At 36.5% G+C, this 27,510-nt stretch overlaps 1 protein-coding gene across 2 annotated transcripts in view; it reads left to right on the forward strand.

The window, feature by feature from the left end:
* Positions 1-2,567: 2,567 nt before the first annotated feature.
* NKAIN2 (sodium/potassium transporting ATPase interacting 2) overlaps positions 2,568-27,510 on the forward strand; it is a 584,917-nt gene continuing 559,974 nt past the window's right edge. For both annotated transcript variants that reach the window (XM_023559686.2, XM_023559739.2), the window contains exon 1: positions 2,568-3,269. In XM_023559686.2, coding sequence (XP_023415454.1) covers positions 3,105-3,269 — 165 coding nt within the window. In that variant the 5' untranslated portion in view covers positions 2,568-3,104. The remainder of the gene's footprint in view (positions 3,270-27,510) is intronic.

Genomic DNA, 27,510 nt, shown 5'->3' on the forward strand with positions numbered 1-27,510 from the left:
ATAGCAATGATTGGGAGGATGTGCAGAACCTGGCAGCGTTTGGTTCTGTTGTACCTGGGGTGCTATGAGTTGGAACCCACTCGATGGCACCTAACAACAACTATTAGTGATATCTAAATTAATCTGGATGAAGACTCCAAATTCTTATAGTATTAAAGTATGACAATATCATGTATAAGCAACCCTAGTGGCACAAGGGTTAAACAGCTGCTAACGGAAAGTTGGCGGTTCAAACCCACTCAGGGGCTCTGCAGGAGAAAGATCTAGTGATCTGCTCCCAGAAACATTACAGCCTAGAAAAGCCTATGGGGGGAGTTCTACTTTGTCATAAGAGCTTGTCGTAAGTTGGAATTCACTTGAGGGCATCCAAAAACAATGTTATTATATATGTCTTATGGATGCACATAAAATTTTCAGCATTTAATGAACTTAAAATGTAATTTCAGTCGTGATGTAGAAAAGTTGTGGCATTGCCATTCTTTAATGCCACTTCAGGAAACATGCCTGCCAATGACAAACTTTCAGTAATTTTGGTACATGTAATGCAGTGTCTTTCATTAACTCTTACCTATATTATACCTATCTAACTACTTTGTCTTTTAGGGACTAGTGTGTACTTCACTCTGCATTATAAGGTGGGGAATGTGTGGTACTACAAACAAAGGGTATGATAAAACACTTCAATCAGTCTTTCTTATTATAGTCACTTGAACCAAGCAACCTGAACCTGTAGGCATGTTGTGTTCTCACACTTTTACCTGTAAAGTAGGATCCAGCACTTCATTACATTTCTAAAATTAAAATACAAATCCGTAAAACAGTCAAAAAATGTAGACTTTAGTTTTTTTAAAACATTGTCAATTTATATTTCACTGTACTAAGGAAAACTTAAGTTGTCTCATTAAATCTCAGCATCCTGACCCTATTTCCAATCCCTACCCCTCACCCTATTCAGCCTCTCAAACCTCTTCTTTTGTCTTGTACCATTTGACTTTTGCCTTCACTTTATACTCCATTGAGCGATACACATATTCAGCAGTTAGCTGAACCCATCACCCTTAGAAAACAACTGATTATTACACAGGCTTATCATGTTTTTCTCCTGCTCCTGACACCACCTGAGACTGATTATACCAAAACACACACACACACACACACACACACACACATTGCCATTGAGTCTATTCAGACTCATGGCATCCCCATTTGCTACAGAGTAGAACTACTCCGTAGGATTTTCTGGTCTGTAATCTTTAATGAAAGCAGATCTCCAGGCCTTTATTCCACAGCATCACTGGAAAAGTTCAAAGCACTAACCTTTAGGTTAGCAGTTGAGCACAAACCTTTTCCATCACCAAGGGACCTTGACTGATAATACAAAAAAAAAAAAAAAAAAAAACGCCACTGTCTAGTCAATTTTGACTCATGGTGACCCCATGTTTGCAGAGCAGAACTGCACTCCACAGGGTTTTCAAGATTGTGACCTTTTGGCAGCTGGTTGCTAGGCTTTCCTTCCTAGGAGACTCTGGGTTGGTTCAAGCCACCAACCTTTCAGTTAGTAGTCAAGTGCTTACCATTTGTGCTACTCATGGACTCTTTGACTGATAATAGTATTCCTAATAGTCTTATATTAAAAATCAGGTCTCAGAGGTGAGGACGGGTTTTACATCTGAAAAAAAATAAAATAAAATTTTCTCCACATTGCTGCTCAGTCATTCATTAATACATAAAATAGTTTCTGAATACCTACTTTACACAAAGTACTAAGTTAGGAGCTGCAAAGAGTATAAACATGAATAAAAAATAGTCCATTTTCTCAAGGAGCTTATCATTTTACATTACAGAAAATATGCAGATAATTAGATGTAAAACATTTGGAATGAAATTAAGATGAGCAAAGTCTTGCTAGAACACTAAGTAAGGCTCAGCCAATTCTGATCGGGTAACACTCAAGGGGTAATATTTGAGCTGTGCACAGAGGTGGGACATAGCTTTCCATATACATGGAATACCAAGTAATTTGATGTCTCTGGAATTCAGGGTGACTAGAGAGATGAACTGAAATATGTGGGTGAAAAGATAACATGGTACAATATCATGGAGCCCCTTGAATCATAAAATAAAGAATTTAGAATTCACCACATAAAGGCTTGGAACCATTGGTGTTTATTCAGTAGGGAATAGTATCCTCTTTTCTCATTTTTTTTTTTTTTTAATTTAGATCTGCTGTTTCTGTTATTTACAGTGCCCCCTCACCATAGCCTCTCTAAATACCTGAACTTTTACCTGGTTAAATCCTTTAAGGCACCTTATTTCACCTCTTCTGGACCACTTTTCTCAGGATTGGCAATGCTTCCTTTCATCTTCTTTCCTTGTGCTCAGACCATATATATCCATAATTCCTGTATAATCATCTCTTTTATTATCTATCTCCATGACTTGACATTAGGCAGACTTTCTCACTGTTCTTTGTATCCTCAGTGCCTCCTAGCATGTCGCCTTCCAGATGCTTCATAAATTCCAGTCACTAAATGATCAGAGCTATGTCTTGGAAGGATAATTTGTCATCAGTGTAGAGGCTGCACTGAACAGACAACAGAATGAAATTAGAGATAATAAGTGATGGCCTCTGTAATGGGAGATCATGAGAGGATAAAGTAAGGTGAACAGAGAAATGAAAAGGAGGCACCAAGGAGAGAAAATCAACTTAAGAGCTGATTAGATGGGACAGAGACGTGAGGACTGAGATAAAGATGACTTTAGGTTACTTGGAGAAAATTTTGTACATCAACCTATATCGAGATGGTTTTGCCAAAGGAAGACATGAGTTCTCTTTTTGATGGGTTGTGTTTGATATACCTATTGGAGCATCCATTCTTTTTTTTTTTTTTAATGTCTAGAAGACAGTTATTTACCATTAAAACAGAAATGCAGGCTGTTTCTTTGGTCTAAAACCGTTAAAATGATTTTTAGGCAAGTTTGAGCTGTATACTGCAAGAGGCCATTACAATGAGAAAAAATCAAGAGAGAGAAGAAATGTGCATTTAATCCTGTTTCCTAGAAAGAGACAATATGTAATATCCTCCACTCATCTTGTGATTTGGATGTCCAAAAGTTTAACTCTATTTAAATCTTACTCAGCTGATTCAAAATTAATTATGTGTTATTTCTCTCTTGCTTCTCTACAGTATGCTGTCTGGCTAGTCCTCTGGGTTACGTGGAATGTGTTTGTTATCTGCTTCTATTTGGAGGCTGGGGACCTCTCAAAGGTAATTTACCATCTGATTTGCCTGAGTCATCAGCAGTGTGTCATCAAGCCTCTTCCTAATGCAGAGTCTCACCCTCTTGTCGCTAAGGGGCACCTCACACAATGGCAAAACGAAATGCGTCCTGAGGTGTATCTCTGTTCTTCTACCATCCAAGATATGTTTGGTGTGTCACAAAAACAGGCTTTTATTTTTACAAGCAAAACTGGTGTGAAATATTGATGGTCGTAATGATCATGCAGTGTGCTTTTAAAACATAGATGGATTAGAAATATTCAAAGCCGAATAGGAATTTTTTTCAGAGATGAAATCTTACAGAGGATTTTCGAAACCACTTAGCTTGCTTACTACACCGCTAGACGTTTTCCTGATTGGACCCAAAGAGCAGTGCAATGTTTGCACAGCAATGAATTTTACTTGAACAAAATTGTTCCTAGAGAGATATGATTTACTACAGAAGTGAAAAAATAAATATTTTATTCAAAAATAATCTAGGAAAGACTTTGAATGGTTGCTATTTTGTTTCAGTTTGTTTGTTCTGTGCTGTGTGTTAAGGAGCCCGGGTGGCACAGTGGTTAAGTGCTCAGCTGCTAACCAAAAGGTCAGTGGTTCGAACCCACCAGCCGCTCCAAGGGAGAAAAATGTGACAGTCTGCTTCTGTAAAGATTTACAGACTTGAAAACCCTATGGGGCAGTTCTACTCTGTCCTACAGAGTCACTGAGTCGGCATTGACTCGATGGCAGTGGGTTCGTTATTTTTTTGGTGCCAAGTGTTCGAATTTTTTATTTGCTTTTATATTTTTAACATTAGTGCCTTTATTGTTGAAATAATATAGCTTTTAGAGTGCTAAACTTGCATCCCTATTTTATTGGAATGCAGCTAACAACAATTAAGTCAAATCGGCAATCCATTCAAGGTGGCATTCTAGTTTGAGAAACTTGAAAGGTTTGCAAACTTGTACATTTTCCTGTTGACTTTAAAAGACAGACACATTGTGAAATGCTCTTTTACCTAGCCCTTATTAGAGAAGAAGAGCCCTGCAAAGATATTGATGTTTTTAAAACTCAGAGATTGTCACTTGCTTAAAGAGGCTAAAAGTGCTAAAAAAAAAAAAAAAAATCCTCAGGAACTATATTTGTGGAGCTATGTATTTTTTGGGGGGAAGAGGAGATGCGGGGCAGTAATACACATTTACAACCCAGCATACCATAGTTTCAGAGAGCACTCAGAACATTTTCTTTGATGTTCATTTATTATTTTACTGGAAAATGTGGCTTTACATCAAGCAGAAATAATCTTGATTTTTGTTTGTTTAATGTCCAAGTATGAAGAACAAACTAAGAGGGTGACATGATGGTGTGCGATAGAGCCAAGGCCTCTGGGAATTGATGAGATTTTATGATGAGATTTTGCACAAATCCTGGCTGGGACCCTCTGCCAGATCTGCCCTGGTGGATGGCATTCCTGTGATTCTTGCGGGGCGTCACCCTTTCTCTCACTCCTGGTGGCAGCCAGTCTTTCAGGAAGGTGCCGTGACCAGTGAAAATAATTGGTTTGGGTGGCTCTAAGAGGGACACAGACAGGATTGCTGCTTAAAACTCACATCTGCCTCCATGTGAAAAAAAAACTTACACGGCCTCCCAAGGACTTGAATTCCTGACCCAGTTGATACATCTCTGCTAGCCTGTAATCCACTTGCTTAAGAAAAATTCCACAGTAGATTGACATTTAATAGATATTTTCAATTTTTTAAAAAAAATCACCTAAAATTTTTGTAAGGCAGATAGCCGGCTGTGTTGGCTGGGTTAAATAACCTATCAGATCAGAGAGTTTAATATTTTTAGAGAGAGATTTGAATCAAGCTGGCTACACGAATATTCTGTAACCATGCACACTGCTCCTCAGGATGACTGCAAGAACAGAATATAAAGCCTGTGGTCTCATGACCTCGGGCTAGGAAACCATAGTGAGGGCAGATCTTAAAACATTATCGTGTAAGAGAGTTGAGACCCAAAGGACTAAGAATTCTTCCAAAGCACACAGGCAGGGAATGACTATACTTTGGCAATGAAATGGTTAATATTATTTCCTTTTCTTTTCATTTTATAAACCAAGGCAAGACTCTGCAGAGCACATGAAAATTTAATCATTTCCTTTTAACAAATAATCTAAAGGAAAACCATAAAGGGCAAAGTTATAAAGTTATATGACTGGGTTTTTCCTCCCTTTTCTACTCAGAAGGATTTAAGCAAGTTGTATTTCTACCATTTAATTCTTTAGCTGTTGCAAGTGCCTCACATTCTACAGGGCCAGAAGGAAGAAATGGTGAATGAAAAATGTACATATATGAAAACTCAAAAATGGGACTCCTGGAACTGCTGATAATACTTAGATGACAGACTATAAGCCATTGTTTTTCCCACCCCAGCAAAAACCTGAAATACTTTGAGTGTGTCTACCATGTGAATAGGTCAGTGTGTTTGTGGCTGAGGGCGAAGCATGGGAAATAGCATCGGGGAGGAGATTCAGTGATGTTTATATATGTAACAGAGGTTTGTTTATTTCTATATTTTTAAATAAGTTATTGCTCCATGCTGAATACTGGCAAGAAGTGATACTATGAGGGCAAGCAACATTAATATAAATTTAGTAAACTCTTTCTAGTTTTGAACTTTGTGTTGGCAATTTCCAGTGTCTTTTCTGCTTTCTCTATGAAACTATCTGCCTTATGCTGAGAAGCAACACAAGTGGGTTAGCATCCTTAACCAACCCAGCAGCGTCTACATTCAGTAATGAAATGACATAATTACAAGAATATGATACCGAGGATTAACCTGTTTCAACCTCAGTTTTCTTTTGTACCCATTACGTAAATCCAACATCATTATTAAAATTTCAATTAATGTATTTTAATTACTATCCCTCTTAGATTTAGGTAGCTATAAAACCAATCAACTAGAGAAACTGCTTTTTAAAATTTTTATCTCAGTTAAATTAATAAAATATAAAATTAAACAATATATAGTATGATAGCAACAAATAAACACATAATAATTATTTCCACATTGTTTATATTAGTGGTCTAAATATGTGTTGTAACTAAATATCCCAAAGCATACTACAGTGTTGCTTCCTGAATTGATATTTTAGTAGAGGTCCAGTTAATCTATTAATTTTGTAATCTAAAGTGTCTTCTAACTCTGTAGACAATTGCCTTTGAGCATTAAATCTGACATAGGCTATTGGATTAATACTTTTGAGAATGCTTCATGTAAATAGTCTTACTGTTTTGTTGTGTTATTCTGGGAAGTTGTGATTCTCTTGATAATATATCAAATAGAAGTAGAAACTAATCTCAACCATCAACTGAATTGAGTTATATTGACAGTACAGCAGATGTGCTATTTGTTCTCTACTAATTTTTAACTTTGTAGTACATAGCAGTTAGAAGGAAAATAAGTATAATATGGTACTTGGCCTATTAGGTTCATCACCTGGGAAAAATGAAATTTACATAATATTTTTTTTCCTTTTTAAATTGTGCTTTAAGTGAAAGTTTACAGTTCAAGTTAGTTTCTCATACAAAAATTTACACACAAATTGTTATGTGGTCCTAGTTGCTCTCCCTATAATGTGATGGCACGCTCCTCCTTTCCACCCTTTATTTCCCATGTCCCTTCAACCAGCTCCTGTCCCCCTCTGCCTTCTCATCTCATCTCCAGACAGGAGCTGCCCATTTAGCCTTGTGTATCTAAGACGCACACTCCTCACCAGTATCATTTTTTATGTCTTATAGTCCAGTCTAATCTTCGTCTGAAAGGTTGGCTTCAGGAACGATCTTAGTTTTGGGCTAATAGAGTCTGGGCCTATGACTTCTGTGGTCCCTCCAGTCTCAGTCAGACCATTAAGTCTGGTCTTTTTACTAGAATTTGAGCTCTGCACCCCGCTTTTTTTCCTGTGTCAAGACCTCTTTCTTGAGTTCACTGTCAGGGCCGTCATTGATGGTAGCTAGGCACCATCTAGTTCTTCTGGTCTCAGGCTGATGGGGTCTCTGGTTTACATGGCCCGTTCTGTCTTTTGGGCTCATATTTTCCTTGTGTCTTTGGTGTTCGTTCTCCTTTGCTCCAGGTTGGTTGGAACCAATTGAGGCATCTTAGACGGCTGCTTGCTACCTTTTAAGACTGTAGCTGCCACTCACCAAAGTGGGATGCAGAACATTTTCTTAATAAACTTTTGTTATGCTTATTGACCAAGATGTCCCCTGAAACCATGGACCCTAGACCCTCTCCCTTGCTACTCTGTCCCTCAAAGTATTTAGTTGTGTTCAGGAAATTTCTTAGTTTTTGGTTTAGTCCAGTTGTGCTGAATTCCCCTGTATTGTGTGTTGTCCTTCCCTTCACCTAAGATAATTCTTGTCTACTTTCTAGATAATGAATACCCCTCTCTGTTCCTCCCCACCCTTGTAACCATCAAAGAATGTTTTCTTCTGTGTTTAAACCTTTTCTTGAGTTCTTATAATAGTGTTCTCATACAATATTTGTCCTTTTGCCACTGACTGATTTCACTCAACATAATGCCTTCCAGATTCATCCATGTTATAAGATGTTTCAAGGATTCATCATTGTTCTTTATCATTGGCGTAGTATTCCATCGTGTGACTATACCATAATTTGTTTATCCATTCATCCATTGATGGACACCTAGGTTGTTTCCATCTTTTTGCTATTGTAAACAGTGCTGCAGTGGACATGAGTGTGCATATATCTGTTTGTGTAAAGGCTCTTATTTCTCTAAGATATATTCCAAGGGGTGGGATTGCTGGAACCTATGGTAGTTCTATTTCTAGCTTTTTAAGGAAGCGCCAAATCGATTTTCAAAGCGGTTGTACCATTTTACATTCCCATAAGCATTGTGTGAGTGTTTCAGTCTCTCTATAAGCTCTCCAACATTTATTATTTTGTGTTTTTTGGATTAATGCTGGACTTGTTGGGGTGAGATGGTATCTCATTGTAGTTTTGACTTGCATTTCTCTAACGGCTAATGATCCTGAGCATTTCCTTATGTATCTGTTAGCAGCCTGAATGTCTTCTTTGGTGAAGTGTCGGTTCATATCCTTTCCCATTTTTTAATTGAGTTATTTACCTTTTTGTTGTTGAGGTTTTGCAGTATCTTGTAGGTTTTAGAGATTAGACTCTGATCGGATTTGTTATAGCCAAAACTTATTTCCCAGTCTGTAGGTTGTCTTTTTATTCTTTTGGTGAAGTCTTTTGATGAACATAAGTGTTTGATTTTTAGGAGCTCCCAGTTATTTAGTTTCTCTTCTGGTGTTTGTGCATTCTTAGTAATGTTTTATATTCTGTTTATGCCACATATTGGGACTCCTAGAGTGGTCTCTATTTTTTCTTCCATGATCTTTATCATTTTAGATTTTATATTTAGGTCTTTGATACATTTTGAGTTAGGTTTTGTGCATGGTGTGAGTTATGGGTCTCGTTTCATTTATTTAAGATGGATATCCAGTTGTGCCAGCACCATTTGTTAAAGAGACTGTCTTTTCCCCAATTAATGGACTTTGGGCCTTTGTCAAATATCACCTGCTCATAGGAGGGTGAATTTATGTTTAGATTCTCAATTCTGTTTCATTGATCTGTATATCTGTTGTTGTACCAGTACAAGGCTGTTTTGACTACTGTGGCAGTATAATATGTTCTAAAATCAGGTAGTGTGAGGCCTCCCACTTTGTTCTTCTTCTTCAGTAATGCTTTACTTATCTGGGGCCTCTTCTCCTTCCATATGAAGTTGGTGGTTTGTCCATCTCATTAAAAAAATGCCTTTGGAATTTGCATCAGAATTGCATTGTATCTATAGGTTGCTTTGGGTAGAATAGACATTTTCACAATGTTGAGCCTTCCTATCCAAGAGCAAGGTATGTTTTTCCACTTATATAGGTTTCTCTTGGTTTCTTGGGGTAGTGTCTTGTAGTTTTCTTTGTATAGGTCTTTTATGTCTCTGGTTAGATTTATTCCTAAGTATTTTATCTTCTTGGGGACGACTATTGTAAATGGTATTGATTTGATGATTTCCTCTTCAAAGTTCTCTTTGTTGGTGTAGAGGAAGTTAACTAATTTTTGTGTGTTTATCTTGTATCCTGATACTCTCCTGAACTCTTCTATTAGTTTCAGTAGTTTTCTTGAGGATTCTTTAGAGTTTTCTGTGTATAAGATCATATCATCTGCAAATAGAGATACTTTTACTTTTTCTTTACCAATTTGTATGCGCTTTATTTCTTTTGCTAGCCTAATTGCTCTGGCTAGGACATCCAGCACAATGTTGAATAACAGAGGTCAGAAAGGGCATCCTTGTCCGGTTCCCATTCTCAAGGGGAATGCTTTCAGACTCTCTCCATTTAGGATGATGTTGGCTATTTAGGCTTTGTATAAATGCCCTTTTTTATGTTGAGGAATTTCCATTTAATTCTTATTTTGCTGAGTGTTTTTATCATGAATGGGTGTTGGACTTTATCAGATGCCTTTTCTTCATCAATTGATAAGATCATGTGGTATTTGTCCTTTGTTTTATTTCTGTGATGGATTGCATTGATTGTTTTTCTAATGCTATAACATCCCTGCATACCTGATATGAATCCCACTTGGTCATGGTGAATTATTTTTTTGGTATGTTCTTGAATTCTTTTGGCTGGAATTTTATTGAGGATTTTTACATCTAAGTTCATGAGGGATATAGGTCTGTAATTTTCTTTTTTGTGGTGTCTTTACCTGGTTTTGGTGTCACGGTTATGCTGGCTTCATAGAATGAGTTTGGGAGTATTCCATAATTTTCTGTGGTCTGAAATACCTTAAGTAGTAGTGTTTGGTAGAATTCTCCAGTGAAACCATCGGGGCTTTATTTTGTTGGGAGTTTTTAAATTACCTTTTTCATTTCTTCTTTTGTTTTAGGTTTATTTTGTTCTACTTCTGTTTGTGTTAGTTTAGGTAGATGGTGTGTTTCCAGAAATTTGTCCATTTCCTCTAGGCTTTCAACTTTGTTAGAGTATAATTTTTCATAGTATTCTGTTACGATTCTTTTAATTTCAGTTGGGCCTCTGGTGATATTGCCCATCTCATTTCTTATTCCAGTTATTTACTTCCTCTCCTATTTTTCTTTTGTCAGTTTGGCCAATGGCTTATCAATTTTGTTGATCTTTTCAAAGAACCAGCATTTGGTCTTGTTAACTCTTTCAATTGTTTTCCTATTCTCTATTTCATTTAATTCTTCCCTAATTTTTTATTATTTGCTTCCTTTTTGTGCCCAAGGGCTTGTTTTGTTCTTTTTCTATTTGTTTGAGTTGTTAATGTTTTGATTTTGGCACTTTCTTCTTTTTGGATGTGTGCATTTATTGCTATAAATTGGCCTCTGAGCACTGCTTTTGCTTTGTCCCAAAGGTTCTGGTAGGATGTGTTTTCATTCTCATTTGATTCTGTGAATTTCTTTATTCCATCCTTAATTTCTTCTATAACTCATTCATTTTTGAGCAGGATGTTGTTCAATTTCCATGTGTTTGATTTTTTTTCTTTACTTTTTCTGTTAATGATTTCTACTTTTATGGCTTTATGGTCAGAAAAGACGCTTTGTAATATTCTGATGCTTTGGATTCTGTTAAGGCTTGCTTTATGGCCTAATATGTGGTCTATTCTGGAGAATGTTCCATGTGGGTTGGAAAAGAAAGTATACTTGGCTGCTGTTGGGTAGAGTGCTCTGCATATGTCTATGAGGTCAAGTTGGTTGATTACAGCGTTTAGATCTTCTGTGTCTTTATTGAGCTTATTTCTGGATGTTCTGTCTTTTACCAAAAGTGGTGTGTTGAAGTTTCCTGCTATAATTCTGGAGCTATCTCTTTTCAGTGCTGTTAGAGTTTGTTTTATGTATTTTGACGCTCTGTTACTGGGTGCATAAACATTTATTATTGTTATGTCCTCCTGGTGTATTGACCCTTTAATCATAATATATTGTTCTTCCTTATCCTTTGTGGTGGATTTTACTTTAAAGTTTGTTTTGTCAGGATTTAATACTGCCACTCCTGCTTGTTTTTGATTGTTGTTTGCTTGATATGAATTTTTTTTCCATCCTTTGACTTTTAGTTTGTGTTTTTAAGTCTAAGGTGTGTCTATTGTAGGCAGCGTATAGTCGGATCATGTTTTCTATCCATCCTGCTACTCTCTGTCTCTTTATTGGTGCATTTAGTCCGTTTACATTCAGTGTATTTCTTGGTCGGTATGTGAGTTTAATGTTGTCATTTTGATGTCTTTTTTTGTGTGTTGTTGACAGTTTCTTTTTTCTACTTAATTTTCTGTGCTGAATTGTTTTTCTTTTCATCTTTTTCGTAGTTGTTGAGTTTGTATTTGCTGAACTTTATGTTTTTCTTGTTCTTTATTTTGATGTGTAGGATTGCTAGTTTTCTTTGTGGTTGCTTTAATATTTACCCCTGTTTTTCTAAGTTTAAACCAATCTTTTCTTTCTTGATATCGTCTTGACTTCCTTTCAATATGAAAGATCTATGACTACATTTTTTAATCCCTCTTTTTTGTTTTAATATTGTCATCTTTTACATAATGACCTCTCTGTTTTCCTGTTTTGGCTTTGATTTATTTTTGTGATTTCCCTATCTGGATTGATATCTCGTTGCTCTGTCCTGTGCTCTAGTTTTGGGCTATTATCTGATGTTACTGACTTTCTAACTAGAGGACCCCCCTTAGTATTTCTTGTACTTTTTGTTTGGTTTTTGCAAATTCCCTAAACTTCTGTTTGTCTGGAAATGTCCTAATATTGCCATCATATTTGCGAGACAGGTTTGCTAGATATATAATTCTTAACTAGCAATTTTTTTCTTCAAAGCTTTATATATTGTTATCCCATTGCCTTCTTGCCTGCATGGTTTCTGCTGAGTGGTCCAAGCTTAGTCTTACTGACTATCCTTTGGGTGACTTTTCATTTATCCCTAGCCGCTCTTAAAATTCTCTTTATCTTTGGTTTTGACAAATTTGATTATAATATGTCTTGGTGACTTTCTTTTGGATCTACCTTGTGTGGGGTTCAATGAGCATCTTGGATAGATATCTTCTCATCATTCACAATATCAGGGAATTTTTCTGCCAACAAATCTCCAACAATTCTCTCTGTTTTTTCTGTTATCCCCCCGTTCTGGTACTCCAGTCACTCGTAGGTTATTCCTCTTGATAGAGTCTCACGTAATTCTTAGGGTTTCTTCATTTTTTTTTTTAATTCTTTTATCTGCATTTTCCTCAAATATGTTGGTGCCAAGTGGTTTATCTTCAGTCTCACTAATTCTGACTTCCATTGCCTCAGTTCTGCTCTTATGACTTTCTATTGATTTGTCTAGTTCTGAAATTCTATTGTTAATCTTCTGAATTTCTGTTTGATGCTTCTATATGGATTCTTGCAGCCTATTGAATCTGGCATTAGGCTCTTGTCTAATCTGCTTAAGTTTCTCTAATGTTTTGTCTGTGTGGTGCTGGGCTTGTTCTGCACTTTGTCTGACCTACTTCCTGATTTCTTGAAGAGTTCTATATATTAATCTTTTGTATTCTACCTCTGGTAATTCCAGGAATTATCTTCCTCTTAAAAGATTTCTTAAATCTTTGTTTTGGGAGCTTGCTGATGCTATCATGGTTTGCCTTTTTATGTGATTCGATATTAATTGTTGTCTCCAAGCCATCGATAAGTTATATTTATTTTATGTTTGCTTATTGTGTCCTAGCTTCTTGTTTTGTTTTGTTTTGATGTGCCAAAAATAGGCTGCTCTTGTGAGCTATTTTGATTATTGGTGCCTTTGAAGCTCTAACGTCCTGTCAGCAGGTGGTTAGATCTGTTACCAGGTATGTAAGCCCAGGAGTCCATTTATGTTTCTTGTATGGATTCAGCTCAGGTGTCCAGGTAGTTGGTCACCAAGTATGTGGTGCAGGTCCTCACCTACAGTCCTAGACAGGCTGAGGTGATTGGTGTAGGCTGCAGTAGGGGGTCATGCACTGAGCAAGGCAAGGGCTGACAGCTGCCCATGAGTGTCTGAGAGGAAAGAGTGTCCCTGTTCCCTACACTGCATAGGTGACTAGGTTTTGCAGCTGGACTATGGGCAATGCTATTGTCTCTGAGGACTGGCAGGCACCAGGACCCCTGTCGGGATGGCTAGGTGGTGTGGGTGGGGCCACCAGTTCTCAGGCCCCCGATGTAGGTAGGTGAGGACCCTGCATAATAGGTAGAGTGGTGTCAAATATCACAAACCTGCCACTCCACCATATAGTTGATACAGTTGAAGTTAGGTTTCAGGTATATTCCCTGTTGTATTATGCTAATGAGGACCTCCGTTGTTGAAATGGACCCATACAGGGTTGAAAGGCATTCAAAGTCCATAGACCCCTTATACTTGTGCCTAAGCTAAGAAGCTGTGCATGCCCTGAGTTCTTGGTTTAGGGGAGCTGGCAGATTATTTTTTCCTGTTTGTTGGTTCATTCCCTTTCCAAGGCCAAGAGAATTGTTCGGGGTGCGTGATGGGTCCTACTTCTACCCCAGGAGATGCAGCAATTTCTGAAGCCAGCCCGGAATCTGGTGTAGAGCAGGGAGGGGGCAGTTAAATGGGTGAGAGGTTTTTCCCAAAGGGGTATTTTTTGATCCACATGGTAGGTTAAACAGATGTACTTACCTTCTGCTGATCGAGCATCACTTTTCACTGGTTCTGGAGTAGACTCTTGAGTAGACTCTCTGCCACTCAGTCTCTCCCAATGTGGAAAGCACATCCCGAGGGCCACTGTTTGCCTCACCATGCAGGCCAGCCAATCAGACCTGCAGTTGCCTGTTCCTGCTGGGTCAGGTCTGGCAACTCCTCACTGCTTCTGAACCATCTCTCCCCCTCTGCTGCTCAGTCTGATTCCTCAACTTTGCCTTTGATGTTCAGGGCTCTGAGATTGCCATATATAATCGATTCACTTTTTTTTTTTTTTTTGGTTTTTGTTGTAAGAGGGACCACAGGAAGCATCTGATTACTCCGCCGTCTTGGCCCTACTCCTACATAATAATTTTTGAATGGTGAAGCATAGCGAAAAACTTGGTGGTCTTATGACTATCTGTCAAAACTTATATTTAGAAGTGATACAATTGTAAATTTCTCTTATGCTGAAAATTTTTCTAATACTTTATATGACTGTCTAAAGATATCAATTTCTCAACTTTTTGAGAAAGCTTATTTATAATTTATGGAGCACCCTTAGTGAATGAAATGCCTACCTTGGAAAATAAAACAAGAAACTTGTAGAACATGAAGGAGTAACCAAGGGATTATTTTACAGTTAAAATAATTCAATTTGTTTTTATTTAACCCTTTGAGACTAGGGATGCAAGCTCATATTGCTCAGGTTTCATTATATCACCAAAAATATATCTAGTTAAACATAGTTCAAAGCAATTAACAATATCTGGTGATGTGCATGTATTCTGAATGAATACACTTAAAAGCAAGTCCTGGGAAGCTATCTCATTTTAATAATTTTGATACTGGTTCTGAGATTCAGATGTAAATTGTCATTTAAAAATTTTGTTACATAAAAGAAAAAAAAGTAAGAAATGGCCTATTTAAGCTTCGGGGAATACAGTTGCACTCTTGTGAACGTAAGAGACAGGAAAAAGATAAAATCTGTCATACGCTCTAGGAAAAAGGAACAAATTCTTAAAGCCAGACACAAGCGATAGGTGGAATAATGTACTTTCACACCAATCCCAGTTTAATTCCTTCTATAACAAAATGAATTATTCCTTAAAAGAGGTATCTGATATTTCAATATTTTTGCCCAATGAAATTGATGCTTGTATCAAAATTTGCTTTTGGGACTTCATACGTAAAAAGATGGTATGGAGAAAATTTGATTATAATCATGTTTTGTTTGAATTAGTACTGTTCTTTGAGAAGTAATACAAATATCTATGTAAATACTAATACTCAAAGAATAACTCAGATAATTTAAGAATAAATTTAGCAAACATCAAGAGAACAATAGATTGAATTCATTTTTTTAATTTTGCTTTGCATACTGTAAAATGTACATGGTCTAAGAAAACTTCAATTAATTCTTACTAAAGTAATTAGAAAAAAATTTATTTTACAGTCATTGAGGTGAATTTGGCTTTAGGATACAGAGTAAAATATTCTGTTATTAGGAATTAAAATGTAATATAAATCTTTCCCAAATCTGAAAATGAATCTACCTATTTTAATTTGATCAATCTGCCACAGCCTGTCTTTTCTTGGTTTCCTTGATAATGCATTGAATTTAACTGCTTTTTTCCTACTTCTTTGTCTTTTCTTTGTTTTATTTTTTTCACTTTTTTTTTCATACCCCTAAAGCAAAGAATAGGGTCCTTGAACCTTTCTACTTTTCTGTCTACAGTCTTTCACTTGAAAATGCCATCTGCTGTCATAATTTAAACTATCATCTCTATACATGTGTCTACCAGATTTATATCTTCAGTCCTGACCTTGTTGCTAAGCTAAAGTCCCACATCTCCAACTTCTAGCTCGTGTCATGTCAATTCCATTGTCACCTTAAATTCAACATGTCCAAAAGGATTTATCATCATCCCCCAAGAACCCAACTCCTTTTATTCACTCCTGACTCAGAGAAGAAAAAAAAGGCAAAATTCATTTTGAAAAAAAATGAATGAAAGAGGAAGAAGAATTCTAGGAAGGCGACATAAACCTTTATAGATTGACCATGAGATGAAGAAATGATACACGTTCTATACAGAATTATCTTGAACTTCCTTATAATAATGACATCATGAATTTTTACTACACTTATGCAGAGTTTTTGCGAATTTTGCCAATATGCTGGTTAAATTAATATTTTGACTGTCAATGAATAAAAGAATTCTTTTGTATGTTGCATACCAAAAATACTAATTATTCAGAATGCCACAAAGCCAGTTAACTTGAATAACCCTTTTTTTTAGGCCATTCTCATGGATTCCTTTAAGCTGAATTTTTATATATATATATATATTGTATTTTTGGAGCCCTGGTGTGCAGTGGGTCGCTATGAGTCGGAATCGACTCAACGGCAGTGGGTTGGTTTTATTTTTTGGGTTTGGTGTGCAGTGGTTAAGAGCTATGGCTGCTAATGAAAACGTTGCCAGTTTGAATTCACCAGCCACTCCTTGGAAGCCCTATGGGGGAGTTCTACTCTGTCCTATAGGGTTGCTATGAGTCAGAGTTGACTCAATGGCAACGAGTTTGATTTGGTTTTGGATAGTGTTTTTGTGTGTACGTATATTGTAAATATATATATATATATATATATATATATATATATACACACACACTAAGGCAGTGATACTCTGGAAATATAAGAACCCCATTGAGAAGAGCTGATCTCAAGATGTTATACTCTGGGAACATTGCTAATTCGGGTTGGGGAAAGAAGTGGAGAATTCAGCCTTCGAATATGTAGAAAGCTACTTCTGGGGAATATAAAAAATCAGCAGAGCCTTGTGTTCAAGAAGAAATTTCATGTTCAAACATTTGGTGAATTATGGGGCTAAAAATAATAGAAGGCTAATAATTTAAATGGAAAAGTTCTGAAAAGCAGAGTGAAATTAATCAGCAGTATTTAAAATAGAGATTAGAGCAAAGAAAGGAGTCCTACAGAATAAATTAGGAATCTTGGTGAGTCAACAGCAAACCAGATGGAAACTTGTAGAATGAATGTTACCAGGGCTGAAATCCAGACTCAACTCAAACCAGTCCTTGATATGATTAACGTGGTCAGCTACCACTTTATCTGTCTAGCTGATGGGAAGGGGAAACATCTCTAGAAAAAAATAGCACTATCTCAGGCCTTTACAGTTTATATTTATACATGATCTCTAAAAGTCAGAAATTACTAGGCATGCTACAAGAGAGAACCTCATGACCCAAAATGAAGAGAAAAATAGACTCTTGAAATAGATCCACAAGTGGTTTAGTACTTACCTGGCAAGGACTTAAAGGCACACAATATGTTCAAGAAAATAAGGGGAAGATAGGTGATAATATACTGATTGATAAAAAATTTACCACCAGAGCCCTGGTATCTATAAAAAGAATCAAGTAGAAATTCTAGAACTGAAAATATAATATCTAAAAGTAAAAACTCATTAAAAAAAAAAAGATAGGTTTAATAACAAATTAAAAACAGTAAAGGACAGCATTTATGAGCTGGAGAATGGGTCAATAGAAAATATCTAAAATGAAGCACAGAGAGAGGTTAAAAAATAAGAATGAATTAAAATATAAAAAAAATGTTAGAAACATATTGGACTCAGTAAAAAGTTCAATATACAAGTAAATGAATATCCAGAAAGAGAAAAAAGACACAATTGGACAGAAGTAATTTTCAAGTGATAATGTCAGAGAATTTTTTAAGATTCATGACACACATCAACACACAGATTCAAGAAGTTGTTAAATTAATATAAGGAAAACTATGTCTGGTGTAAACTATTGTTGTCATTTTTGGGTGCTGTTGAGTCAATTCCAACTCATAGTGACCTTATGTACAAAAGAATGAAACATTGCCAGGTCCTGTGCCATCCTCATAATCATTGTTGTTATGCTTGATCCCATTGTTGCAGCCACTGTATCAGTCCATCTCACTGAGGGTCTTACTCTTTTTCACTGACCCTCTACTTTACCAAGCATGATGTCCTTCTCAAAGGACTGGTCCCTCCTGATAACATGTCCAAAGTATGTAAGATGAAGTCTTGTCATCCTCACTTCTAATAAGCATTCTTGCTGTACTTCTTCCAAGACAAATTTGTTCATTCTTCTGGCAGTCCATGGTATATTCAATATACTTTGCCAACACCATAATTCAAAGGCATCAATTCTTCTTCACTCTTCCTTATTCATTGTCCAGCTTTCACATGTATATGACGTGATTGAAAACATCATGGCTTATGTCAGGTGCACCTTAGTCCTCAAAGTGATGTCTTTGCTTTTTAACACTTTTGTACCAGATTTGCCTAATGCAATGTGTCATTTGAGTTCTTGACTGCCGCTTCCATGGGCATTGATTGTGGATCTAAGTAAAATGAAATCCTTGACAACTTCAGTCCCTTCTACTTTTGTCATGACTAGTAGGACTGTTGAAACTCAGAAACAAAGATAAAATCTTAAAAGCCACCAAAGAAAAATACCCCTTGCCTTCTAATTGATGGCACTGGTTTTGGGTTTCTGAGTAACAGCAAAAAGACTTACAATTGACTTTTCAACAGAAAAAAAGAAGCTAGAAGGCAATTGAGTGACATCTTTAAAGTGCTATAAAAATGCCAATCTAAAATTTTATACCCTGCAAAAATATTCTTCAACAACAAAGGTGAAATCAAGCATTTTCAGACAAACAAGAGCTAGGAAAATGCATCATTGGCAAACCTAAACTAAAATACATAATAAAAGGAGTTCTTTAGGCAGAAGGAAAAAATCTCAAAGGAAAAAGCAAAGTTTCAGGAAAGAATAAAAATAACAGAATAAATATGTTAGTGATAATAAATATAAAACAATAATAGTAAAGACTTTTTTTTTTTAGGTTTAAATGTATGTATAACTAAATTTACTCTGCACTTATCTTTCCTTTCAGAAGTTTATCTTGGCTTTGTTCGTCATGATAGTTGAATTTCCAGAAATGAAGAGTCCTATTCCCAGGGCAATGAAGTTCTTACATGCCCAGTGCAGCTTTGATTGAGAACTACAACTCTATGGCCAAATTAAAATGGTTCTGCATTTATAGGCTTTTTAGTTACAGAGCCATGTAAAATTACATGAATGTGTTTACATTAAGTGTTCCATGACTTTAAATATAGAAATATTTGACATTTAAAAAAAGAAAGTTTAACAACCACTGCAGTTTATGGAAAATCTTTTGGAATAATTGGTTCAAATTAAATCATATATTATTAAGTCCTGGAATAGTTTCGGGACTTACCTGAGAATATGTCCACCTCAGCCCCCAGAGTGCTTTCAGTCTGACGACCTTATCAAAAATCACATCCCTTCCACTATGACCATCACCCTGACATGACCCCTGGAACTCATTTGGAACCAAATTGTGATTCCCAAAGACCAAACCAAATCCATTGCCCTTGAGTCAATTGAGACTCATAGAAACTCTATAGGACAGAGCAGAACTGCCTCATAGAATTTCCAGTGAGCGGTTGGTGGATTCCAACTGGTGACCTTTTGGTTAGCAGCCGTAGCTCTCAACCGCTGCACCACCAGAGCCCAAATTGTGATTGGCAGGAGCCAAATTAGCTTTAGAGGGCAACATCTTGTCTCTTTTCCTGTGAATTCATTCAGGGACAATTAATGCTTTGATGAAATGGGGAAAATTACATAAAATACAACTCAAGGGATATTACATAGTAAAATAAATCAATTTTGTATGCCGCTAGCATCCAGGATTATTTTCCCGGAGAGAGTAAATGAGGGACTATTTTTCATGCTTTTCATATGATAGCAAACCTACTCTATTCTGCCCTGTGCTTAAAATTTACATTGAAAATGCAGTTGAACCTTTGGATTATTCTTCAGTATACTACGGGTAACCAGGAAGCAATGTTCAGTAAATACTATGTGATTAGATTCAAAGCAATACAAAGAAAATGAGAATAAGTAAATCTCTTCCATGATTACAAATAGCATGAAGAAATTTTGAAATATTTAAGTTGCTTTAAGTTCCAGCAGAGCACTTCAAGTGTTATTTCCCCTTCTTTTTAAAGATGATATTTCCCAATTTTAATAATGCAAAATGTGTATACAACTTGCTGCAGTAAGAAAAGCAGAATAGAAGGGTAAAAAAAGAGAAGGATGACTCACTATTAAACAGTTGTTTATAGAATATAGTTTTTTTTTTTCCCAATTTTTTTCTTCAGTAGTGCATGTAACCTGCTAGAGGAATGAGTCTAAGGGCAATTGCAGGTCTCTGAGGTTTTCACACTTAGGTAGTGTAATATATATATATATGAAATACTGAGGTAATCACGTGGTGTTTCAAGAAATGTCATCTTTCTCATGGTGTAAAAACTAGGCATTTTTTAGCAAGGTAGCTGCATCGATACTGTAGGGATACAGTTCCTTTTCCACTCTGACAGAAAAATCTCTAGTGACGGATCCTCAGATCTGTTATTTGAATCACAAGGAGAATGAGTTTGGCACTCTCAATTAGTCCGAAGAAGGGAACCAATATCACACAATTTGGCACACGCTGCAATTGCTCCTGAAGAGATCCGTAGCTAGACAAGGACCCTGAGGGGCTGTGACCTTCCTGGCAGTGCACTCAGTCCGTGCGATTCACCAGGCAGTGTGCAGAATGGATAGAAGCCAGCTTTTACACTCAGATTTTATAAGCACTAAAACTAATCCAGTAAGTATTTTTTATATCCAGACCCCCCGCTACTTACTTTTTAAGGCATTTATATAGTATGTTAACTGTGGCATCATAGTGCGCTATCTAATGAGTATAATTTTTCTTGTCTTTTTGCTGCCTACTTCCTTCTTCTCAATTAAAAAAAAAATAGATAACTGAGTTTAATATTGCCAAATAGTGAAATAATTAGTACTGCTGGATATTTTTTTCTCTTTAAGTGATCCCTGAAGAAATATAAAGCCAGAAGCAAAGTCTTAAAAGAAAAAACAAAAGACAGGTACTAGAATATTATCTGGTAAAGATAATGGATGTGACTGTAGAGTGAGAAATGCCATAAAGTATTAATTGCTTATGAAATAATGAGAAAAGAGTATTTCACTGATTTCTTCTAACCCTGGAAAATGGGCTCTCTGGTCTGTGACTAAGTCCATTGTTTATTAAGAGCATAAGTTGTAGCAGCTTTATGGTTTTCCTTTAGAAAGGTGGAAAAAATAAAAAGAGACATTGTAAATGTGATTTATAAGGGCTATAATGTTTTCTAGGTTTAGATCCCTTTCCTGGTCGTAAGCATTTTATTTGCTGAATGATTCTACTCTTGAGAATTACATAAGATCAAAATCTCTATACAGGGGCACAAAGTAACATGATCCCATTTGGAAAACATTATCAAAGAGTCAAGCTAAAATGCAAATAAAACACAAACCCTAGTATTTCCCCTGGCAACTATGGAATTACTAAATCTGAAGACATATGAAGATTGAAAAAAGAGAGGAATAAAAAGCACTGCCTACTCAGAAATAGGGAGAAAATAAAATGGTTTTGACCGTAAATTTATTGGCACTTTTTGAAAAAGCTCATATGACAGAATAAATATGAATTATTATACAAAGTATTTTAATGAAGACATTTGGCTTCAGAATTTTATATTTTCACAGAATACTATGTGATCTAAATCATGACTTGGCTATGTCTGTGGCCATATGTCAAGTTATAGTCATCCAGGATATGTTAAAAGCAACAAATCACGTGAAATGATGATCCTTTGAGCGTGATGAGCAGTCAGCCTGTCTGTGATGTCTGTGGCCCTTCAAATCACCAGGGTCTGTTCGATCGGTATTTATTTTTCCTGAAGCTGTCCACTCATCCGAGGAGGTTGTCCTTCCCAGAAGAAGATGACTAGTCTTTGAAATTCACTACAATTGCTATCCCTGGGATTTTTAATGATTTTTTGTTTGTTTTAATTCATAAACTGCCTTAAAAGAGAAAGCTCAAGTTCATTTTATGCTGAAATGTTCTCTTTAGGAACCACACTTGCACATTTTGGAAAATGTTAAAAATATACACTAAAACATGAATAAAAACAAATTGCCACACGTGGTAGCTTTACATTTCATTTTCCACTATTTTCAGAGTGTAACCTCAGTTTATATGTCAAAATTAAAAATTGCATACATCTAAATCACTGGCAAATGCTATTCATCATTATTCCAATTCTTGTTCAGGTTTTTATTTCTATATCTTGTTAATATGCTTTACTAAAAAACTGAGTAATGTATCTTTGTTAAAAATATTTGAGTATTGTAAGTTGATTTTCCTATTTGAGTGAACTTAAAGCAATGTAAAATAACTCCTATCTTATCTCAGTTTTCTGAAAATGTAGGGAATTTGGAAATAATTCTGAGCATATTGAACCATTGAATAGATTAAGAATGATATGATCCAATTTATATTTATAAAATATCACTATGACTGTTCTGAAAATATTCTGGTAGTGAGGCTAGACTAGCAAGAGGAAAATCCTTTTAGAAGGTGTCTCAGTTACCTGGTACTGCTGTAACAGAAATACCACAAGCAAATGGCTTTAACACACAGAGGTGTGTTCTCTCACAGTTTAGGAGGCTAAAAGTCCTAATTCAGGGTGCCAGCTCCAGGGGAAGGCTTTCTCTCTCTGTTGGCTCTGGGGGAAGGTCCTCGTTATCAATCTTCCACTGGTCTAGGAGCTTCTCAGCACAGGGACCCCAGGCCCAAAGAAAGTACCCCACTCCTGGCTTTTCTTTCTTGGTGGTAGGAGGTCCCTGCCCTCTCTGCTGCATTCTTTCTTTTATATGTCAAAAGACATTGCCTCAAGATACAACTTAATCCTGCAGATTGAGTCCTGCCTTATTAATATACCTGCCTCTAATCCAGCCTCATTAACATCATAGAGGTTAGAATTTACAACACATAGGATAATCACATCAGATCACAAAATGGTGGACAACCACATAATACTGGAAATCATGGCCTAGCCAAGTTGACACAATTCAGTCCATGTTGAGAAGTATACATGTTGATGCCATTTAATATTGTTGAGTTGTTATGTGTCATCTAGTCAATTCTGACTCATAGCAACCTCATGTGACAGAATAGAACTACCCCATAGTGTTTTCTTGTCTGTAATCTTTATGGGAGCAGATTACCAGGTTTTTCTTACACAGAGCTGCTGAATGGGTTCTAACTGCCAACCTTTTAGTTAGCATCAGAGTGGTTAATCGTTTTGCCACCAGGACTCCTTCGCTAAAGATTACATCTGGGTATAGATCTGCTCCCATGAAGATTACAGCCTAGAAAACCTTATGGGCAGTTCTACTCTGTCACATTGGGTTGCTATAAATCAGAATTAACTCAAAAGCATACAACAACAGCATATTCTCAATGTAATATAATATAAGCTTACAGCCACAGGATTTGTTAATGTGCTGGATGCACAGTGTAGGGACAGAATGAGTAGAGGTGATTTCTAGGCTTGTAGCCTGAGCCATGGGGAGAATTTGGTGTTTCTATTTTTTAAATAGAGGAAGACTAGAGAAGGTTTAAGATTCCTAAATGAGAAAAATGAGAAGGTTTAGTATATGTATACAGTTGCTCTAGTTTATCCACATTATGTCTAATATCTATTAGACATTCTGAGCAGTGTTGTCAGGTAAACAGTAGGATATGTGAGTCAAGAATTCAAAAAAGATTTTGAGCCATCAGTATATAAATGGAATTTAAAGGCACATGAAAAAATTAGGTCTTTAAGGGAAGACGTATAGAGAAGGAAAGGGCGCTAAGGACTGTATTTTGGGGCTCTGCAGTTTCACAGGTCTGGAACAGGAGATGGATCCAGCAAAGGAGATCAAGAAGCAATAGCCTGTGTGGAAAGAGGAAAGCCAGGAGACTAGTGTCCCAGAGGCTAGGTTGAAAAAATAAGATGGAGGGATGACAAATTGTGACAAATGTTGATAAGAATGAGGATTGAAAACTGAATATTAAATATGGCAAAGTAAAAGTTCTTGTCAACCTTGAAAGAAGTATTTCTGGGTGAGAAATTATAAAGAAACTTTATTAAATGAGCTGAGGTAAGGAAATGGAGACAGTGAGTAAAGCCAACTTCTTCAAGGAGTGTTGCTGTAAGAAGTAGAGAAATGAGACTGCAGCTAAAGAGACTTATGGGGGTCTGGGATGTTTGTTTTGTTCTGTCGAATGCAGATGTTAGAGCATGTTTGTATGGCAATGGAAACAATCTAGTGAAAGGGTAAAACTGGTGGTGTTAGACCAAAGTTCTTGAGTAACTGAGAGGGAATGTGATCTAGTACTGACATGGAGAGTTTGTCCTTATAAGGGAATAGGGACAATGCCTCTTTTGCAAGGAGAAAATTCAGGGCCTATAGGGACAGATGCAGGCTGACTGGCAGACTTGGTGGTGAGACAGTGAGAAAGTCTTTTTTAATTGCTCCAATTTGCTTTAGTAAAATAAGTGGTACCCAAACCACCCCAGTGCCGTTGAGTCGATTCTGATTCATAGCGACCCTATAGGACAGAGTAGAGCTGCCCCATAGAGTTTCCAAGGAGCACCTGGTGGATTATAGGGTTCATTAATTTTGAATGAAAAACTGGTAGGGAGTGAGAGTTTTGAGATAAAAGGGGAAAGTGTATATGAATGCAGTGACCCATGAGTATGTACTTAGCATTGCTTTTCTAATAATAGTGATACGATGTGCTGAGCCATCAACATGGTTGCCAGCTGTTCCTTATGACCTATGAAACTCATGGAAGCCTGCTAGTTAATGATGAGCGGCAATGGTGTAAGTCAATACAACCATCCGTCTGTAACTGTTACTGCATTAGCATAGTGCTCTTTTGAACCAATTAAGCAAATTAGACTTAGAGAACTGACTAGTGAATAAGCTTATTTAGCACCAATTTTGTGTTCATTTTTTTCATTCTAGGTTTTAACCTTTTGTTTGTTTTTAAGCAATTATCAGTCATTAAAACGCAACTTTAAAGTATCCTGTCATAGACATGTATGAGAAATTGAGAGAAAGTGCTATTTGCAAAGATGTTAAAACATGATTAATAATAGAAAAAAAATCTGGAAGCAACCTAAATGTCCCCCAGTAAGAGGATAATAAAATAAATTATTGTATATCTATATGTAGTTTGAAAACCCTGGTGATGTAGTGGTTAAGAGCTACAGCTGCTAACCAAAAGATCGGCAGTCCAGATCCACCAGATGCACCTTGGAAACTCTATGGGACATTTCTACTCTATCCTATAGGGTCACTATGAGTCGGAATCGGCTCGATGGCAACAAGTTTTTTTGTTTTTGTTTTATATGTAGTTTATTTTATAGACCTTTTAATATCAGAAAAAGTCATTATAAAAGCTATCATAATTAAGATAATTTTGTAGGAAAGCATTTAACACAATGACATGCAAAGCGCTGTTTGAAATGGCTTTGCCAGGCTCCCCAAGCTCATTTGTGGTCTCTCTTCACCTTGCTGATTCCTCCTTGGCATGCTGCCTTCTGCTATTCCTCACTCCCTTCAAGACGACACATAAAAAGTTCCTTACTTCCTCTGCTCAGAGCCTCACTCTTCAGATCTTCCATGACCCACAACTCCTTCTCTTCATGTAGGTCTCTCTCAAGGGTCACCTCTTCAGAGAGCTCTTCTTAGGCTCTTGTGTCTAAAATGGCTGTTCCAGCTTCCGTGCCTATTATCCATCTTTACTTCTAATCACAGCAGTTATAATAATCTGGCATTACTTTTCACATTTATTTGTTTACTTTTCTAATGCCTATATCTTCTGTGAAGACAGGGGCTTTGATTTTTCATTCAAGTGTTCCAAGTACCTAGAAGACTGCCTGGCATATAGTAGGTGGTCAGTATATATCTGCTGCTTAAACAAATTATTGAATTGATAATTAAGTAATGAAGTGGTAACATTTTGATAAACTAAAACTTTACAAAGATATAGCTATACTTTGAGCTTTACTTTGTTCATCCAGCAAGGTCTCACTTCATTTAGATATAATATCCAAAATGAACCAGCACAGATTCTATACAAAATTTTAAAGGTGGAGAAGGAACAGAACAAGGAAATGTCAAATGAAGAACTAAACTAGAAAATTTTGAGGTGGAGCAGATGAAAATTAGAAAAGATGTTCCCCATTCTGCCAATATAAGTATATTCTCTTTTTGCTTCTATCAGTTCATGAGAAGATATAGTTGAAACTATCATCTTCTCCAGAAAATAAAAGGAATATAGAATTCGGAAGGCAAAGTAGAGAATGGCATTTTTCTGAATGAAACAGAAACCTTCTGGTTAGAATAAGCACCTTTCTTCACAAAGTAGGACTCCGAGATGCAGTGGTGTCACAAGGGCGGTATGGAAGGTGCAAACCATACTAGGCGACGCTGTCAGAGGGGGTGACACCAAAATGACTGTCTATAAAATTTTCATGCAGTATTTCAGCAGAAATTTATTTTTTTAATTAAAAATATCCCTGTAGTTAGTTTTAACAACAAAAAAATACTTTTTGTAAGCCCAGCTTACATATGTCAATACACCTAAAAATAAAAATTTTTTTTTTTTTTATACACCTACAAGGCTAAAACTCAATCCTAATTTATTTTTTGAACCTTCTAATGCATTCTGGTCAAAGCTGTCCATATTCCCCAACTACAAAGATTTTTTGAATCGTGTGGTTTCAACTGCACGCGTTGCAAACACACACTATTGTTTTCATTGCTGCCGTTGTTTTTGTAGTTGTTGATTTTGTCAAAATTTCTGGTGTTCTCGCTACAGTATTGCGGTAATCAGTTATCTGTGAACTTATATCAATAATTTTTGGGATGGAAGTAGTAATTAAAGGAAAAGAAGGAATATCAAAAAGGGCTTCTGCTCAGTTACTAATAATGTAATTCAATGTAGCAAGGTTTTATAAAACATTTTGTTGTTAGTATTAACATAATCTAAAAAATATTGCATTAAAGCAATTTACAACTATATTTATCATGTTATTCTATGATTAAAATTGATAATAAATATTACTAAGGATTCTGTATGGTCTGGTACAGGAGGAGGTCAATGGGGGGTTGACGCCGTGAATTACTGCACTGGGAGTCACCCACTCTAAGACGCCACTGCCCAAACCTCCATCAAGATCCTAACAGGTCAAAAACTCTTAACTCAGTGCTACCTTAAATTTTATCCAGAGCATAATCCTTGGGTTAAGCCTTTGCCCTTGGTTCAAATATATGCCCCCTGAGAGACATAATATCTGAGGATTTCTGTGAGTAGCTTATATGGGAGTATGAATGTTGAATGTGAGGGCAGATCCTAACAGGTGGGTAGTAGGAAAAGACCATAAAGTGAACAGTTTTTGGAGTTAAGGGGTTTGTAAGGGAAGGAAGCTGCGGAAGAACTGAGATTTCAGAGCCATCTAATTTGAGACGTAATGCCGGTTAAAGAAAAT

The sequence above is a fragment of the Loxodonta africana genome, chromosome 1 (assembly GCF_030014295.1).
Source record: "Loxodonta africana isolate mLoxAfr1 chromosome 1, mLoxAfr1.hap2, whole genome shotgun sequence".
NCBI classification, from domain to species: domain Eukaryota; kingdom Metazoa; phylum Chordata; class Mammalia; order Proboscidea; family Elephantidae; genus Loxodonta; species Loxodonta africana.